Source organism: Mustela putorius, unplaced genomic scaffold (assembly GCF_011764305.1).
Source record: "Mustela putorius furo isolate JIRA1106 unplaced genomic scaffold, ASM1176430v1.1 tig00003834_pilon_pilon_pilon, whole genome shotgun sequence".
NCBI lineage: Eukaryota > Metazoa > Chordata > Mammalia > Carnivora > Mustelidae > Mustela > Mustela putorius.
In genome coordinates, this window is record NW_025421987.1 from 28144570 (window position 1) to 28163702 (window position 19133).

The following is a 19133-nucleotide window of genomic DNA, read 5'->3' on the forward strand; positions in this document are numbered from 1 at the left end:
ATATCACTCGGCATCAGGGAAATACAAATCAAAACCACAATGAGGTATCACCTCACACCAGTTAGAATGGCTAAATAAACAAGTCAGGAAATGACAGATGTTGGCGAGGATGCGGAGAAAGGGGAACCCTCCTACACTGTTGGTGGGAATACAAGCTGGTGCAGCCACTCTGGAAAACAGCATGGAGGTTCCTCAAAATGTTGAAAATAGAACTGCCCTATGACCCAGCAATTGCACTATTGGGTATTTACCCTAAAGATACAAACGTAGTGATCCAAAGGGGCACATGCACCCGAATGTTTATAGCAGCAATGTCCACAATAGCCAAACTATGGAAAGAACCTAGATGTCCATCAACAGATGAATGGATCAAGAAGATGTGGTATATATACACAATGGAATACTATGCAGCCATCAAAAAAAATGAAATCTTGCCATTTGCGACAACATGGATGGAACTAGAGCGTATCATGCTTAGCGAAATAAGTCAAGCAGTGAAAGACAACTATCATATGATCTCCCTGATATGAGGAAGTGGTGATGCAACATGGGGGCTTAAGTGGGTAGGAGAAGAATCAATGAAACAAGATGGGATTGGGAGGGAGACAAACCATAAGTGACTCTTAATCTCACAAAACAAACTGAGGGTTGCTGGGGGGAGGGGGTTTGGGAGAAGGGGGTGGGATTATGGACATTGGGGAGGGTATGTGCTTTGGTGAGTGCTGTGAAGTGTGTAAACCTGGTGATTCACAGACCTGTACCCCTGGGGATAAAAATATATGTTTATAAAAAATAAAAAATTAAAAAAAAAATTAAAAAATAAAGCAAAATTCTTTTTTATTATTAAGATTTTTAGTTTAATTCCAATGTAGTTAACATACAGTGTTATATTAGTTTCAGGTGTACAATATAGTGACTCAGCAATTCTATACATAATTACTCAGCTCATCATCATAAATGTACTCTCTTATCCCTTTCAGGTGTTTCACCCATCACCACCACTTTTCTTCTGATATGCTTTATTTATTATTATTATTTTTTAAGATTTTTATTTATTTATTTGACAGACAGAGATCACAAGTAGGCAGAGAGGCAGGCAGAGAGAGAGGAAGGGAAGCAGGCTTCCCGCTGAGCAGAGAGCCCGATGCGGAGCTCGATCCCAGGACTCCGGGACCATGACCAGAGCGGAAGGCAGAGGCCCCAACCCACTGAGCCACCCAGGTGCCCCTGATATGCTTTATTTTAAACAAGTACCTTCATTAAAGTTTTTTTTTTTTCAGCAAGAACTTAAAGCATATTTCAGAAGACATGGTTATAAAAGATGTATATAAAACATTTCATCCAAGAAAAATAGGATAAAAATTTTCTTCAAGTACACACAGAAGAATACCCTGGTAAAATCATAAAAACAGACATAACAAATATTAAAATTTATGGAAATTGAAATCATACCAAGTATATTTTTCAACCACAGTGGTACAAAACTAAAGATCAACAATAAAATAAAGCTGAAAAATCTACACTATAAATATTAAATATTTAATATGCAAATATTAAGCACTATACTACCGCAATTGACCTAATAAGATAGCAATTAGCAAAGCAAAATTTACCTCAAAACAAAAGGAAAAGACAATATTCCAAAACCTATGGGATGAAGCAAAAGCAGATGTTAGAGTGAAATTTATGCTATAAGTGTTTGTATTAAGAAAAAAATTTGAGGGGCACCTGGGTGGCTCAGTCAGTTAAGTGTTTGACTCTGGCTCAGGTCATGATCCCAGTGTCCTGGGATTGAGCCCCATGTCAGGTTCCCTGCTCAGGGGGCAGTCTGCTTCTCCCTCTGCCCCTCCCCCCAACTTGTGCACTGTGTTTCCCAAATAAAGGAATTTTAAAAAAATATTTTATTTATTTGTTTGGCAAACAGAGATCACAAGTAGGCAGAGAGGCAGGCAGAGAGAGAGAGGGAGAAGCAGGCTCCCCACTGAGCTGAGAGCCCAAACAGAGGGCTTGATCCCAGGACCCTGAGATCGTGACTTGAGCTGAAAGCAGAGGCTTAACCCCGTGAGCCACCCAGGAGCCCCTCAAATAAATAAAATCTTAAACCAAAAAAAAAGGGATGCCTGGGTGGCTCTGTCAGTTAAGTGTCTACCTTCAGCTCAGGTCATGATCCCAGTGTCCTGGGATCAAGCCCCATGTGGGGCTCTCTGCTCAGTGGGAGCCTGCTTTTCCCCCTCCCTCTGCTGCTCCCCCTGCTTGTATGCTCTCTATTTCTCTGTCAAATAAATAAATAAATAAGAGCATAAAAATTAAAAAAAAAGTTGAAATAAACAACTTTACACCTCAAGGAACTAGAAAAAGAAGAAACTTACCTAATGTTTAGTAGAGAAGGAAACAAAAAATATAAGAAACAAATAAATAGAGACAAGAATAAATAATAACAAAATATTGAAAATAATGATCTGTTTAAAAAAAATATATATTGGCAATGGTTTGATTACATTAAGAAGAAACAGAAGACTCAAAAACCAAAATGAGAAATGGAAGAGAAAACAATACAACAGATACCCACAGAAACACATTGTGTGGTAACAGATTACTATAAACAATTATATACTAAAATATCAGATAACTTAGGAAAAAACTCAGATAAATCCTAAAAACCCAGAATTCACCAAGATTGAATCATGAATCTTGGATCCAAGAGATAGAAAATCTTCTTGGACCAATAATAAGAATGAAGATTGAATTAGGAATCAAAAATCTCCCAGCATAGAAAAGCCTAAGACCTCCTGGTTTCATTGGTGAATTCTACTAAACATTAAAATACATAATAAATGACAGTCTTTATCCAAATGTTACCAATAGGGGGCTCAGTCGTTAAGCTTCTGCCTTCAGCTCAGGTCATGGTCCTAGGGTCCTGGCATTGAGCCCCACATCGGGCTCCCTGCTCAGTGGGAAGCCTGCTTCTCCCTCTTCCACTCCCCCTGCTTGTGTTCCCTCCCTCGCTGTGTCTCTCTCTGTCAAATAAATAAATGAAATCTTTAAAAAAAAAATGTTACCAATAATAGAATAGAGGGAACACATTCAAAATCATTTCATGAGGCCCGTATTACCCTGGTACCAAGCAAAGAAAAACAATACAAGAACCAGGGTATTTGGGTGACTCAGTCGGTTTAGTGACTGACTCTTGATCTCAGCTCAGGTCTTGATCTCAGGATCCTGCGTTCAGGCCTCACAGTGGGCTCAGTGCTGGGCATGGAGCCTGCTTAAAAAACAACAACAACAACAAACAATACAAGAACAAAAAAATCTACTTTTTCCAATAAAGAATTGCTACTCAGACTGAATTTTCTGTTGATATCTATTTGCATCTACCTCCACGCCCTCATTCTCAATCTGCAGGTGTCTTTAGGTCTAAAATGAATCTTTCGTAGGCTTAAAGCAAAATTGACAGGAAATGTTTTGTGCTGATCTCAGCCTTTGAATTACCACTCTTGTTGCTGGACTGGCTCTTGAGGTTCTTACTATGACTGCAAGCAGGAAACCTTGAAAAACAACAAGTTTTATTATTCATAGGTTCTGGAGGGAATACATCACACCTGGGGCAACACAGTGAGGTCATAGGTAGAGAAAGAGATAAAGAGTGTGGACCTGGGGTTCTGCTATTTTGGGGGGAATCTAAGGACAGGGGCCTGGGGTTTCACGGGTTCACTCTTTATTGGTGAATTTAAAACATAAAAGTGGAATTTAGAACACAGGAAATGGTCACTTATCTAAATCTACCAAGATCTCTAAAGCAAAGGAGCCTGTTGGGGGAGGTGGTGACCTGGCTCTTTGTGTAGTCTTGTGGCTGGCATTGTGTTTTTCTGTGATAGGGGTCTTAGAAGTGGCTACCTCTTTGAAGTGCATGCCTTAGCAATCAAAACTGAGGTCAAAATTCAGGCACTTGGATTATGGGGGGGGGGAGCCCAACAAAAACAAAAGCAACTACCAGGGCTTACACTGTAGTAGGAAGATTACAGAGATTTCCCATATACTCTTGGTCCCTTTACATCTTAGCCTCTCCCATCATTATTATTCGCCAGAATGGTACATTTTCTTTTTTTAACATTTTATATATCTATTTGACAGGGAGAGAAAGCAAGTGAGCACAACTAGGGGGAGCAGTGGGCACTGGTAGAGGGAGAAGCCGGCTCCCTGCTGAGCAAGACCACGGAATCATGACCTGAGCCCAAGGCAGGTGCTTAACGACTAAGCCAGCTAGGCACCCCTGGAATGGTACATTTTTTTAACCAAGGAAAAACCTACCTTGACCTACCATAATCATCCAAGGGCCATAGTGCACCACCCTAGGGTTCTCTGTTGGTATTGCATATTCTATAGGTTTAGACAAATGTATAATGACATCTGTCATTATAGAAATGACAGATATAATTATACATTTAGTAATTCATTATAATTATATAATTATATATATAATAATTCATTATAGTAATCATACGGAGTATTTTTTCTCCTTAAAAATCCTCTCTGCTTTGTCTGGCATTTCCTTTTTTCTTTTTTTTTTTTGGTAGGGTTTTTAAATTTCATTTTATTATATTTAAATTCAAGTAATTAGCATACCGTGTATTTTTAGTTTCAGAGGTAGAGTTCAGTGATTCATCAGTTGCATGTAACACCTAGTACTCATTACATCAACTTAATGCCCATCACCCAATTACACCAAACCCCTACCCACCTCCTCTCCAGCAACTCTCAGTTTGTTTCCTTAAGAGTCTCTCATGGTTTGTCTCCCTCTCTGATTTCATCTTTATTTTCCCCTCCTTTCTCTTTGATTCTATGTTTTGTTTCTTAAATTACACATATGAGTGAAATCATATAATTGTCTTTCTCTGATTAACTTCTTTCATCTAGCATAATACCCTTTAGTTCTTCTATCCACATTGTTGCAAATTTTAAGATTTCATTTTTTATGGCTAAGTAATATTCCATTATACATGCATACCACATCTTCCTTATCTGTTTATCTGTTGATGGGAATTTCTATAGACTAGCTTTTGTGGACATTGTTACTATAAATGTTGGGGTGCAGATGCCTCTTTGGATCACTGTTTGTAGGCTTTGGATAAATACCTATTAGTGCAATTGCTGACTTATAAGGTGTTTCTATTTTCATCTTTTTGAGGAATATCCAGATGGTTTTCCAGAGTGGCTGCACCAGCTTGCATTCCCAACAGCGTAGGAGGGTTCCCCTTTCTCCACATCCTGCCAATGTCTGGTTCATTTTAGCCATTCTGGCTGGTGTGAGGTGGTATCTCACTGTGTTTTTGATTTGTATTTCCCTGATGCCTAGTGATGTGGAGCACTTTTTCATGTGTTGGCCATTTGGATGTCTTCTTTGGAGAAGTGACTGTACATGTCTTCTGCCCATTTCTTGATTGTATTGTTTATTCTTTGGTGTTGAGTTTGGTAAGTTTTTTAAAGATTCTGGATACTAGTCCTTTATCTGAAGATGTGCACATATCTTCTCTCATTTGGTAGGTTGTCTTATGGATTTGTCAACTATTTCCTTTGCTGTGCAACAAAGCTTTTTATCTTGATGAAGTCCCAATAGTTCATGTTTGCTTTTGTTTTCCTCGCCTCCAGAGACATATCTAGCAAGAAGCTGCGGTGGCTGAGGTCAGAGAGGTTGCTTCTTGTGTTCTCCTCTAGGATTTTGATGGATTCCTATCTTACATTTAGATCTTTCATCCATTTTGAGGTTATTTTAGTGTATGGCATAAGAGAATGGTCCAGTTTTGTTCTTCTACATGTAGTTGTCCAGTTTTCCCAACACCATCTGTTGAAGATACCATCTTTTAAAAAAATGTTTTTAAAGATTTATTTATTTGACACAGAGAGAGAGAACATGAGAGAGCACAGCAGAGGGAGCAGCAGAAGGAGAGAGAGAAGCCGACTCCCTGCTGAGCAGGGAGCCTGATGTGGGGTTTGATCCCAGGACCCTGGGACCATGACCTGAGCTAAAAGCCTACGCTTAACTGACTGAACCACCCAGGTTCCCCGAGACCATCTTTTTTCCACTGGCTATTCTTTCTTGCTTTGTTGAAATTAGTTGAGCATGGAGTTGAGAGTCCATATTTGGATTCTCTGTTCTTGGCATTTCTTTTCCATTCTTTCTCGGAATTTCCACCTCCTTGCATTGCCCATCTGTTCTTTCATGTAGTCTGCTTTTTTCCTTTGAGGTCTTAGCATATAAATCATAGTTGTTTTAAATTACTGGTCTCATTATTCCTACAACTCTGTCATATCTGAGTCTGCTTCTGATTTTTTTTTTAAATGATTTTATTTATTTGTTTGACAGAGATCACAAGTAGGCAGAGAGGCAGGCAGTGGGGTTGGGGGGAAGCATGCTCCCTGCTCAGCAGAAAGCCCAATTTGGGGCCCAATCCCAGGACCCTGAGATCATGACCTGAGCCGAAGGCAGAGGCTTAACCCACTGAGCCACCCACTTGCCCCTGGTTCTGATGTTTGATTTGTGTTTTCAAGCTATGTTTTTTTTGTTTTTTAGTATGTCTTAAAGTTTTTTGTTGAAAGCTGAATGTGATGTACTGAGTAAAAGGAGCTCTGATAAATAAGCTTTTAGTTGTGAGATGGTGAGGTGTGGGAGAAGTGAAGTGTTTTATAGTCCTATGAGTAGGTCTCAGTCCTTTGGTGAGCCTTTGGTACTGGACTATGAATTTCAGAAGTTCTTCTCAGGGGCGCCTGGGTGGCTCAGCTATTAAATGTCTGCCTTCAGCTCAGGTCATGATCCCAGGGTTCTGGGATCAAGCCCTGAATTGGGGTCCCTGCTCAGTGGGAAGCCTGCTTCTCCCTCTTCCAATCCCCTTGCTTGTGTTCCCTCTTTTGCTCTCTCTGTCAAGTAAATAAATAAAATCTTTAGGAAAAAAAAAGTTCTTCTCAGTCTTCACCCTATACAACTCGAGTTGGATAGATGGTTAGAATGGGCTGGACCTGGGTATGTCCCTTACCCCAGTTTGGTTAGGTGCTGATGAAACCCAAAGAGATTAGGCTTTGGTAAAATAGTTTCTCTTAAGGGCAGACCTTGTCAAAAACAGAATGTTCTGTTGTATTTCCAAATGATTCCTTTTCTTCTTCTTCTGCTGGAACCATGAGGGTTTTTTTCCCCGCTGATACTGACTGTGGGAACCTGATTGAGCTCCTGGAGGTAAAATTCATAGAAGTGTGGAGATCTTCCTGTGACTTTATTCCTCATCTTGATTTCACTGTGTTACAAAAAGGTAGCTCTGTAAAAGTAGTGAACTCTGATTTTTGAAGCAATGTCATCCCAAGTAGTTTTATTAAAGTTAAACTGAAGCAGAGGTGCATTTGATTGATATAAGGAAATTTATTATAGCTGTCTGTGGTTTCTGTTTTTGTGTTTTTTTTTTTTTCTCTTCAGTACTTGGACCATGAGACTGTTTCAGCCACATTCATCGACAGTAGTGGACAGTTTGTTTCCTCCCAGGTGACAGGAGTTAACCGGAATCCTTACTGTGGCTATGAGCATCAGACTCTGTCTAGCCGGGAGCGCATGGAGGAGGACTCCTTGCTGGCTGCCCTACAATGGCAGGTGCCTGATGTGGGTCCGGTCCCCTTTCTGAAGAGCACTGACCCTTCTTCCAGCTACTTTGTTATCTTGAACTCTGCAGCCTTCTTCAAGGTGGGAAGCCAGCTAGAAGTGCTGGTTCACGTACAGGATTTTCAAAGAAAGCCCAAGAAATATGGTGGAGATTACCTGCAGGCCAGAATCCACTCACCTAAGTTGCAGGCAGGGGCTGTGGGCAGAGTGGTAGACTACCAGAATGGGTTTTACAAAGTCTTTTTCACTTTGCTGTGGCCGGGCAAGGTTAAAGTGTCCATATCTCTTGTCCACCCTACTGAAGGGATCAGAGTTCTTCAGCACCTACAGGAAGAGAAACCACACAGGGTCTATTTCAAGAGTCTCTTCCGTTCAGGAAGAATTTCTGAAACCACGGAGTGCAATGTGTGTCTTCCTGGGAATCTGCCCCTGTGTAACTTTACAGATCTCTACACTGGAGAACCCTGGTTCTGCTTCAAACCAAAGAAGCTCCCATGCAGTAGTAGAATTAACCATTTCAAAGGTGGATACCTGAAGGGCCTTCTAACTGCTACAGAGAATGCTTTCTTCCAGAGGTACGTGCTCCTTGTTCTAGGGGCTAATTTAAGGGTCCTTTCCCACTGTTTTTGTCCCAGTTAGGAGACTTTCTTGTTTTGGTTATTTCCTTCATATATTTCTCTGAACATGGCCCAGTTTGGGAAAGGTAGTAAATAAGAAAATATTTGTATTTTGTGAATAGTTTTTATTTATTTAGTTTATTTAGGTTCTTTTTATTTTTTAATTTGTTAATTGTGTGTGTGTGTGTGTGTGTGTGTGTTTTAAGTCACAGGTGTGCAACTTTACTTCATTAGTTAAATCCCTTATGATAAATAACAGAATTAAGTCAGAACTAAATATATATACATGTATATTTACTTCAAAGAAAAATGGAAAAAGGAAAACCTCAAAACCAAAGTGTATTGCCCTATTAAGAATATCTAATGTACATCAAAGAATTGGAAAACAGGCATTTTTACCAAAGTACAATGTCACTAGGACATATGGATTGTAATTATAAAACCAAGTTTGGAAACACAAAGGGACCACTGGCAGGGACACAGAACAATGAGCAGGTGCTGTGGGAGTAATAGCTTCTTTTTATTTTTAAGTAATCTTTGCACCCAACGTGGGGCTTGAACCCCTGAGATCAAGTTGCATGCTCCACTGACTCAGTGACTAAGCCAGCCAGGTGCCTCCTTGTGAATAGTTTTTAAAAAGTGAAACTAAGAGCTTATTCCAGTTCAAATTAAAGGCTTTTTTACCCTCCTATCTGTGTTTTACTTCAGAACTACATAGCACATCTAGAGCTGTCTAAGAAAAATAACTTATTCACAGAACAGATAAAAAAATCATCCAAGAACTAGAGGTCTTATAGTCAGGATAGTGGTTTAGCTTCATGTCTAATAAAATAAAAAAAGAAGTTCAATTGGCATATTATCAGTTGTTAAAATCATATAAAAAAGACTATGGGGGTGCCTGGGTGGCTCAGTTGTTAAACATCTGCCTTTGGCTCAGGTCATGATCCTGGGGTCCTGGGATCGAGCCCCGCATTGGGCTCCCTGCTCCACAGGAAGCCTGCTTCTCCCTCTCCCACTCCCCCTGCTTGTGTTCCCTTTCTCACTGTGTATCTCTCTATCAAATAAGTAAATAAAATCTTAAAAAAAAAAGAAAATAGACTGAATATGATAACATTGCTGGGTTGATTTAATGATAAGAATGGGAAGCTGGGAATATCATAGCCAACTCTATTTTTAAAATTAATAGTTGAAATTTTTGTTTTACTGTGTACAAATTTGTTTTTGAACAAAATTATAAAACTTTTTCAGTATAATGATCAATATATGGAATAGTGTGCAGATTAGAATGTATGTGGGATCAGTTCAAATTAAGATGTTTTCTTCAACATCCCATGTAGTTCTGAAGTAAAATAGCATACCTAAGGAAAAAAAGTTAGAAAGCGTATGGCCAAAATGTCCCATTATTTGAAAGAATGTAGAAATGTCTTTTATTTTTTAATGAAATACATAATTTAAAAAAATATTCCCTGGCAGAGGGGTAGTTTTGTTGAGCACATCTAGGCAACCCTAAAAAGTTTTATGTTTTATGTCCTCTCTTTCCTCAGTGGGGGAGAAGTGCCTACCATAAGGTATATAAGGCTACAGGAGCTTCTACAATAAAGGCCTTTGATTTTTCACTTCTGGAGTCAGCTTTTGGTCTGACCAGTTTTTGTTTTTGTTTTTTTTAAAGATTTTATTTATTTATTTGAGAGAGAGATCACAAGTAGGCAGAGAGACAGGCAGAGAGAGGGAAGCAGGCTACCCTCTGAGCAGAGCCATCATTACCTGAGTCTTGGGAAGGCAGAGGCTTAACCCACTGAGCCACCCAGGTACCCTGGTCTGACCAGTTTTAAATACTTTATTTGGTGGATCCATGCCATGCTGTTGGAAGGCCAGCAGAGGGAGCACTACTCAATGTATTTCCCGCTACTTCAGTGTAGAGAAAAAACTCTGCACACAATGACTTTAGCTTTAGTTTATCTTGGGTTTGATGTCAGAGAAGCTCTTTATCAGTGACGGTCAGGAGATTATTTCAGTTCTGTGTACTTTTTGCCAGTGTGTGAACACTGCTCAGTTACTCCCCTTTTAGAGTTGTGTTGTCAGTCCACTTAGTGGCTTAGCAAAACAGAGGAAGTATAGCTTGTAATTTATTGAAATTTCATGTGGAAAAAGGCTAGAAAATTTGTAAAATTTAAGAATATTCCTGACACCAAATCCTACCATTAAAAACCAGAAAACACCTATGAGTCATGAAGGATGAAATAATGTATGTCCCTGTCCTTACTTGCATATCCTGGATAAGTCTAGCTGATGGCTCTTTGTAGGAGAATCACTTTGTGGTAGAATCATTAGGAAATTCTAGTTCCTCGAAGTTTTCTGGGAAAATAGTGTTGAGGTGGCATTTTTGGAAACTAAACATTTGATAGTACTGATGCTGATTTTATTTTTTGCATTGTTTTCTCTGTTTTGTACCAGCTAAATGAGGAGAAAAAGCAAAAGATTGAAACTGATCTTTTGAGGTGTTCTTGGGTGTACTGTTTTGAGTGCATGGCCTGAATATGTTAGACTGATAACCATTTTTACCTTTTTTGCTTGGTGGCTTGTAACACTGCTTAATTCAGAAAGGATTAAGAAGCTTTGGTTCTCTAAATTACAACTGGACAATTAAAGTGCTCTCATCTTTGGTTCTTCACTCCTAAGGGGAAAAAGTGTTGGTTTTAGAAAGAACAATACTTTGCTTAAATGATCTTATTAGTATAAAGGAAGGCCTTTTGAAAGAATGAGCTTCTCATGTGAAAAGCTTCCCATATATTTCCAGCATAATTTAATCTTTTTCTTTCTAAGTTTGTGTTTAAAAAAACCCTTTTGAGTCATTAGAAACACTACAGGAATAATAAGAATGACCATCCACCTGTTTGTTACTTAGATTTACAGTTGTTACTATTTTGCTACATTTGCTTTCTCTTGCTTTCTCTCTGTAGGCGGATGTCTGTGTAATTCCCCCCACCCCTATCCCCTACCTCCCACCATTTGAGAGTAAGTTACAGACATCATGGTGTTGCACCTCTCAGTATGAGTCTCCTAGCACATGCACTCTCCAGTATGTAACCAGAGCAGAGTTACCACACTTAGGGCATTTATCACTGATACAATACTGATATCTAATACGTAGTGCTTACTCACGTTTCTCTGGTTGTTCCAGTAATGTCCTTTATGGCTGTCTTTTTTATTTTATAACAATGTATCTATTTATTTTAGAGAGAGAGAGAGAATGAGCATGAAGCAGATGAAGAGGGAAAGACAATCTTAAACCGAGTCCACTAAGCCGAGTCCACATTCACACAGGGCTCAATCCCACCACCCTGAGATCACAACTTGAGTGAAAACCAAAAGTTGCGTGCTCAAGTGCCTGTGTCACCCAGGTGCCCCTTTTTATTTCTCAAAAGGATTTACTTATTTATTTTTGTTTAATTAATCTATGTTTTTGTTTTTTACTTTTGGTGGCGCAGTGGGTTTAAGCGCGTAGGACTCTTGGTTTCTGCTCAGGTCCTTATCTCAGAGTCTTGAGACCAAGCTGGGTGTCATGTTCCATGCTCAGCGTGGTGTATGCTTAAGACTCTCTCCCTCTCTCTACGCACTCCCGCCCCCCACTCTCTTTCTGTCTCTCTCTCAAAGAAATAAATCTTAAAAAGAAAAAAAGAGACTTATTTTAACTACTCTAACCTGTGATCATACATAGTGTGTTTAGTTATCTCTTTAATCTCTTTTAATTTGGAAGAGGTCTCTAGCTTGTTTTTTTGCAATATTGAGAATTTGGGTTGGGCTCTGCTGTCAGCAGTCTGTTTGTCCCTCTCCTTCCCCCTCTCTGCTGCTCATACTTTCTCTCTCTGTCTCTCAAATAAATAACAATATCTTTTTAAAAAGTTTAAAAAATAATTTTGATGTCATTGTTTTGTAGGTTGGCCCTTAGTTTGGATTTGCTCCTTTATTGTTTCTCCGTGACCAAATTGATATTAAACATTTTTACAAGAAAATTACAAGGGGGAAATTTTCTTCTTTTCTTTACCTCAAGGCTTTCTTATGAAAGTGGTCTATTTATGCTATTTTAGAAGTCATGTCTTCTCTTAAATGCCACTTATTTAAGCCATTTTCTAGTTAGTGCTCGATACAGTTTAGCCTGAAAACCACAGGCATGGGGGGCTCCAATCACCCACAGACTCTGTCCGAAATCTGCTCTAATTTCTGACTCCCTAAAAGCTAAATTACTGATATCTGACTGTTGACCGGAACCCTTACAGTTGATTAACACATATTTCATATGCTACATATGTTATGTACTGCATTCTTACAGTAAAGTAAGCTAGAGAAAAAATAATAAGGGACATTTACAGTACTATACTGTATTTATTGGAAGAAATCCACTTATAAATGGACCTGCGCAGTTCAAACCCATGTTGTTTAAGGGCCAACTGTACTGCCCTTCTTTGTTTATTTATTTCTCTCCCCCATTAGAATGTCAGTTCCATGAAGGAGGAGATGCTGTGTGTTTTGTGTACTGTTTTATCCCTGACATCTAGGACAGTGCCAGGCACATGGTAGAAGCTTAAGAGTTATTACTCTTTATTTTTTCTAGGTTTATTTATTTATTTGAGGGAGAGGGGAAGAGAGAGAAAGCACATGCAGTAGGAGGGGCAGAGAGAGAGGGAGGGAGCATCTTAAGCAGGCTTTGTGCTGAGCAGGAAGCCTGACTTGGGGCTCAGTCTCATGATCCTGAGATCATGACCTGAGCCAAAACCAAGAGCCAGATGCTTAACTGACTGAGCAACCCAGGCACCCCAAGAATTATTTATTTTATTTTATTTAAAAAAATACTTTAATTCCAGGGATCCTGGGTGGCTCAGTTGATTAGGCGTCTGCTTTTGGCTTAGGTTGTGATCTCAGGGTCCTGGAATCAAGCCCTGCATCAGGCTCCCTGCTCAGCTGGGCGCCTGCCTCTCTGTCTCCTTCTGCCTGCTCTCCCTGCTTGTTCTCTCTTTCCTTCTCTGTCAAATAAATAAATAAAATTAAAAAGAAATTAGAAAGTTAGCATTTTATTTTATTTGTTTTTGGTCTAAGCATAGGAGGTAATTATTGTGACCCAGTTTCTGGCATAGTTATAGCAAGTTTTCAGTACTTTCCCCCTGGACTCGACTCTCCCCCACTTTCTCACACAGCCCTCCATCAAATATTTTCCAAGCCTGGACTCTAGTCCAGGGCCTGTGCTAAGTGCTGAAGACAAAAGGTGAGTGAGACATAGTCTGTGTCTTTGAGGAGTGTATGTCTTGGAAAGAGACACTCCAGAGTCATAGTAATGATGAACAGAGTATGGCAAGCACGTATCTGGGGACAGGTGTCTTCAGTAGGGACTTGTCTCTGTTCTGGGCAAGGCCTAAGGAATCTGACATGCAACTTAATTCTACAAGGATTTGTAGCCTGAAAATTAGATAGTGACATTCTCATCAGTGTGAGCCATTTTCTGAGTCCAAGGGGAATAAGTAATTCGGACCAGAATTTGTCATTTTGGAGCTTATACTGTCACTGGTAAGCAGTGAAAAATTAAAAACCTATTTAATTTTTATTCACTTTATATATCTATATAACCTGCTTATTATAAGAGACATAGTTTATGAATTGTGCTGATTAACATTTATAAGGATATTTCATCTTAGGGTTCTGTGAAATCATACCTGTTTTTTTATTTGCAAATGAAGATACACATATATTAGAAAATAAATGTTCTTGAATCTAAGCTTGTACTGTTTTATTCCTTCTAAAGTGGTGTCAATATCAAAATGCCAATCAACGCCAGTGGACCTGATTGGGTGACTGTGATTCCCAGGAGAATAAAAGGTAAAAAGGAATGAGCATGATGATTTGTTGTTTTTCTTACTAAATGGGTGAGGCTCTCTGGTTTCACTAATGTTATAAAAACTTTTTTCCTCCTTTTAATATGCCGTGGACATTAAATTAGTATGCCATGGATATACTTCTGGGCACAATTGAAAATACTGAAAGAGCTTTTTGATTAAAATAAATCAGACCTTATGTGTATGATCTTGGGCTTTGCTATTTATACTCCTGTAAAAGTCATCTTCTTCCTCCTTTCCCCTCTCTGATTGGCTCCTCAGGAGCCTTCAGTGCTACACTGTCCAATATGGTAGCTACTTTGCTATTTAAGTTAATGAAATAACTAAATACAAAAATAAAATAAAGTCTAAAATTTAGTTTTTACGTCACACATCTTCAGGAGCCATGTGTAGTTAGTGGCTGCCATGTTGAATGCATTTTATTTTATTTATTTATTTTTCTAAAGATTTTATCTATTTGTTTGACAGAGACAGTGAGGGAGGGAACAGATGCAGGGGGAACAGCAGAGGGAGAGGGAGAAGCAGGCTTCCCGTGCAGCAGGGAGCCTGATGTGGGGCTTGATCCCAGGACCCTGGGATCATGACCTGTGTGGAAGGCAAATGCTTAACAACTGAGCCACCCAGGCGCCCCGTGGACAGCATTTTTGATAAAATGTACCCATTATTGCAGAATTTCTGTCAAATATCAGTGCACTAGAGATACTCAAGAATGTGTATAAAACTGTCAGGAATTTTTGAAATCAGAAGCATCGGGTTAGTTAATGGCAGTTTTCTCAAAGTGTGATCTCTGTGTTAGCAACATTGACATTCATGCGGACTTGCTAGAACTGCAGATACTCAGGTCTTATCTCAGGCTACTGAATCAGAAACTCTGGGGTATAGGGCCCAGGAATCTGTGTTTTAACCTTCTAGGTGATTTTGATTCATTGGTATGGGATATTAAAAGTAAGACAATGAAATTCTGGAGTAAATGTGTGTGTATATATATATATATATATATATATATTTTTTTTTTTTTTTTTTTTTTTTTTTTTTTTTGCAGAGTAGATGTAAATAGCTATGGTGACTTTTAGGAAGAAAGGATGAATATTATTAAGGAAGCTTATGCAGATGGTAGGCTTAGTCCTTTTAGCTGCTGAAAGCATGTATGTATAGTCCCCCATACACAGATATTGCAAACACTGATGCCGCAGGGCCAGAGTATATAATACATGTGAATCTAGTCATATATGAAACATCATCAGTGGAAATACTTTTATTTGCCTGGGCCTCCCCCTCCGTATTATCCCCCACAGTCCTGCGCCCCTCACACTTGTGTCCGACACCTCAGGAGGCCCCGTCCCACTACCACATCTACCCTTCTCTGCCACAGTCTCAACCTTCTGCCTAGCCTGCCTTGTCCCTGGGTGTCTAATGGGATAGTCAATGACTGGAGCTTTGGATGGTTTATCTGCATCTGACAGGTCTTGGTGTTCAGCCAAGAAGTGGTTGTAGGTTTGTGATGTACTGTTCTGTTTAGAGAGAAGACAGATTTAGTAACCAGTGAGACTTTTGATGGATTTTTATTTTTATTTATTTATTTTTGAGATTTTATTTATTTACTACAGAGGGAGAATGAGTGTGGGAAAGGGCAGAGGGAGAGAGACAAGTAAACTCCTTTTTGAGCAGGGAGCCCTTTGCTGGGCTGGGTCCCATGCCCCTGAGATCATGACCTGAGCTGAAGTCAATCACTTGATGGATTTTTTTTTTCCCCCCCCAGAAGGGAAATCTTTTTTTTTTTTTTTTGAAGATTTTATTTATTTGTCAGAGAGAGGGAGAGAGCACAAGCAGGGAGAGCAACATACAAAGGGAGAAGCAGGCTCCCTGCTGAACAGGGAGCCCAGTGTGGGACTCAATCCCAGGATACTGCTATCATGACTGGAGCTGAAGGCAGATGTTAAACTGATTGAGCTACGTAGGCATCCCATCCCCTTGATGGATTTTTAGAGTAGGAAAGGAACCATAAATCAATAGGAGCATAATAGCCTGGCTTTGAGAAGACCATCTCAGAGCTGTAACAGAATTGGAGAGAAAAGAGAAGGGCAATTGCTTTATATAATTAGACCCAGTTTAGGAGAACTTCACTGCAGTTCACACTTGTTACCAGCAGGGTGCACTCATGGGCTAGCATCCTTCTCTTCCTCCCTCTTTTTTTTTTTTTTTAAAGATTTTATTTATTTATTTGACAGAGAACACAAGTAGGCAGAGAGGCAGCAGAGAGAGAGAGAGAGAGAGAGAGAAGCAGGCTCTACACTGAGCAGAGAGCTCAATGCGGGGCTCGATGCGGGGCTCGATGCGGGGCTCGATGCGGGGCTCGATCCCAGGATCCTGGGATCATGACCTGGGCCGAAGGCAGAGGCTTTAACCCGCTGAGCCACCCAGGCACCCCTCTTCCTCTCTCTTTATCTTCCTCCCTTCTTCCTTCCTTCCTCTTTTTTTTTTTTTTAAACACTGTTTTTTTGGTTTTTAGATCATTTTAAACTTACATATGAGTTACAGAAATAGTACAAAGTTCCTGTACAGCCTACACCCAGCTTCCCCTTATGCTAACATCTTATATAACCACATAATACTTTCAAAACTAAGATTTTAACATAAGTATAATATTATTAACTACACTGTAGGGTTTGTTTAGATTTCATTATTTCCACTCATGTCCTTTTTCTGTTCCAGAATCCAGTGCAGGATCCCACATTGCATTTAGTCACCGTGTTTCCTTAGTCTTCCCTCTATGACATTATCTTAGGTGACTCTTAACTTTGAAGAACATTGGTCAGATATTCTTTAGAATGTTTCTAGCTTTGGATTTGTCTAATGTCTAATGTTTTCTAATGATTGGAGTGAGACCATGCATTTTTGGAAGAACAGAACAGAAATGCTGTGTCCTTTTAGGAGAGGACATGATATTGATAGGTATTGTTAACGATGTTACCTTTGATCATTAGGTTCACATGGTGTCTGTCAGGGTTCTCTCTTCTTTATATTTATTCTTTATTCTGGAGAGATGCTTTGAGATGGTGGAAGGCTGAATAATGGCCCCAAAGATATCCAGATCTTAGTCTTTCAAATTTGTGAATGTTGCTGTCTATGGATGGTAAAGGAAACTTTGCATGTGTGATTAAGTTAAGGGTCTAGAAATGGGGAGAGATTATCTGGATAATCTGAGTGTCCCCTAAGTGCAACCACAAGTATCCTTTTAAGAGGGAGGCAGAGGGAGATTTCATACAGAAGCAGAAGGCTGTGTGACAACGGAAGCAGGGAGAGACTTGAAGATGCCCAGCTGCTGGCTTAACATGTGGAGAAAGGGGCCATGAGTCAGAAAACACAGCCCTCGAAGAGGCAATGAGACAGATTGCTCCCTGGCTCCTCCTGAGAGAGCATGGCCTTACTGAGACCTTGGTTTTGGCCCAGTTATATGGAATTTGGACTTCTGGCTCCCAAAATGGAAAGAGAATCAATTTGTGTTGTTTTAAGCCACTAAATATGTGGTAACTTGCTATAGTAGCCACAGGAAACTACTCTCCAGATGTCTCTATATTAAAACAGGATGTAAATGCCTGTTTCTGCTTACACTTTCACCCACTAATTTTTACATTCATTAGTAGATCTTGCCAGTAGCAATTATTTCTGTAGTATGTAATCCTCATTTTTTAATCTCTCATTCCTAAGACAGTTATTAATTGGAATTTTTCCGTAAGAAAGAGTTTTCCCCTTTTTCTTGTTTGTTTAATTATGGCATTACAGGCTTATGACTCATGATTATTTATTTCATTCTTTTTTTTTTTTTTAAGATTTTATTTATTTATTTGACGGATAGAAATCGCAAGTAGGCAGAGCAGCAGGCAGAGAGAGAGAAGAGGAAGCAGGCTCCCTGATGAGTGGAGAGCCCGATGCAGGGCTCGATCCCAGGACCCTGGGATCATGACCTGAGCTGAAGGCAGAGGCTTTAGCCCACTGAGCCACCCAGGCGCCCCTATTTATTTCATTCTTTAGGTTATTACTTAATTCAATTGTTATTTGTTTTGTTGCTCTAATTGCTCCGGTTTTGGCAATTGGGAACTTCTTCCATTAGGCTCCTGTGCCCCTTTGACATGCTGTCATTCCCTGCTCCCACCCCCCCCCCCCACCCCCGGTGTAAGCACTTCCTTATTTTCTGGCCCCACAATATATTTCAGACCCATCTTGTATTTTCTTGCCCTGTCTTTCTACTTTTATTATTTTACTTATGAATCCTGTTTTTTGAAGGCTTTTATTCCTTACCAGCTCTTTAAATGTATTAGTTAACTTATTTTCCTACAAGTTAAAATTATTCTAAGAAGCATATTTAGTCTGTTGAATTGTTCAAGATTACCTGTTTACCCCCAAGCGTAGGTATAATTCTAGTCAAATTAAGGAACCATAGGGACAAGATCTGGTTTCTGACAGGCTTTCCCAGTGTCAGAATTGCTGTTGACTTTTCATTAACACCTATCCTATGGTCCCTAGACCATCATAGCCTAATAAAAGCCTTCATGGCTTCTAACCTCACCAACTAAACTAGAGCTCATTTTTGGGGGAGCTTACTGGGAGTTTGGGATAAAACTAGATCAAATAGCAATAGAATAAACACTCACATCTTTGTAGCCCTTTGCTATTTTATCTTTTGAGGGGTATCTTACACACAATAGAATGCATGGATTGTAAATATATAGTACAATGGAAATTTGCATTTATATATGTCTTTGTAACTGTGGTAGTTCACTTCTAAGATGACTCCCAGGGACCCATGTTCGTATATAATTCTTTTTCTCTCGAGTGTGGAAAGGACCTGCAGATATGATGGGATATCACTCCAATGATTTGATTATGTAACAAAGTTGACTTTAAAAAAATATGCTACCCTAGGTAAACCTGACCTAATTGGATAAGCCCTGAACAGGAACCAGGTTCTTCTTGAAGAGAGTTGAAATGTGA

At 39.5% G+C, this 19133-nt stretch overlaps 1 protein-coding gene across 8 annotated transcripts in view; it reads left to right on the forward strand.

Moving 5' to 3' along the window:
- NXPE3 (neurexophilin and PC-esterase domain family member 3) overlaps positions 1–19133 on the forward strand; it is a 46399-nt gene that overhangs the window by 17790 nt on the left and 9476 nt on the right. For all 8 annotated transcript variants that reach the window (XM_045088278.1, XM_004771982.3, XM_004771981.3 and 5 more), the window contains 2 exons: positions 7460–8214; positions 14051–14124. In XM_045088278.1, the coding sequence (XP_044944213.1) occupies positions 7460–8214; positions 14051–14124 (829 nt within the window). The remainder of the gene's footprint in view (positions 1–7459; positions 8215–14050; positions 14125–19133) is intronic.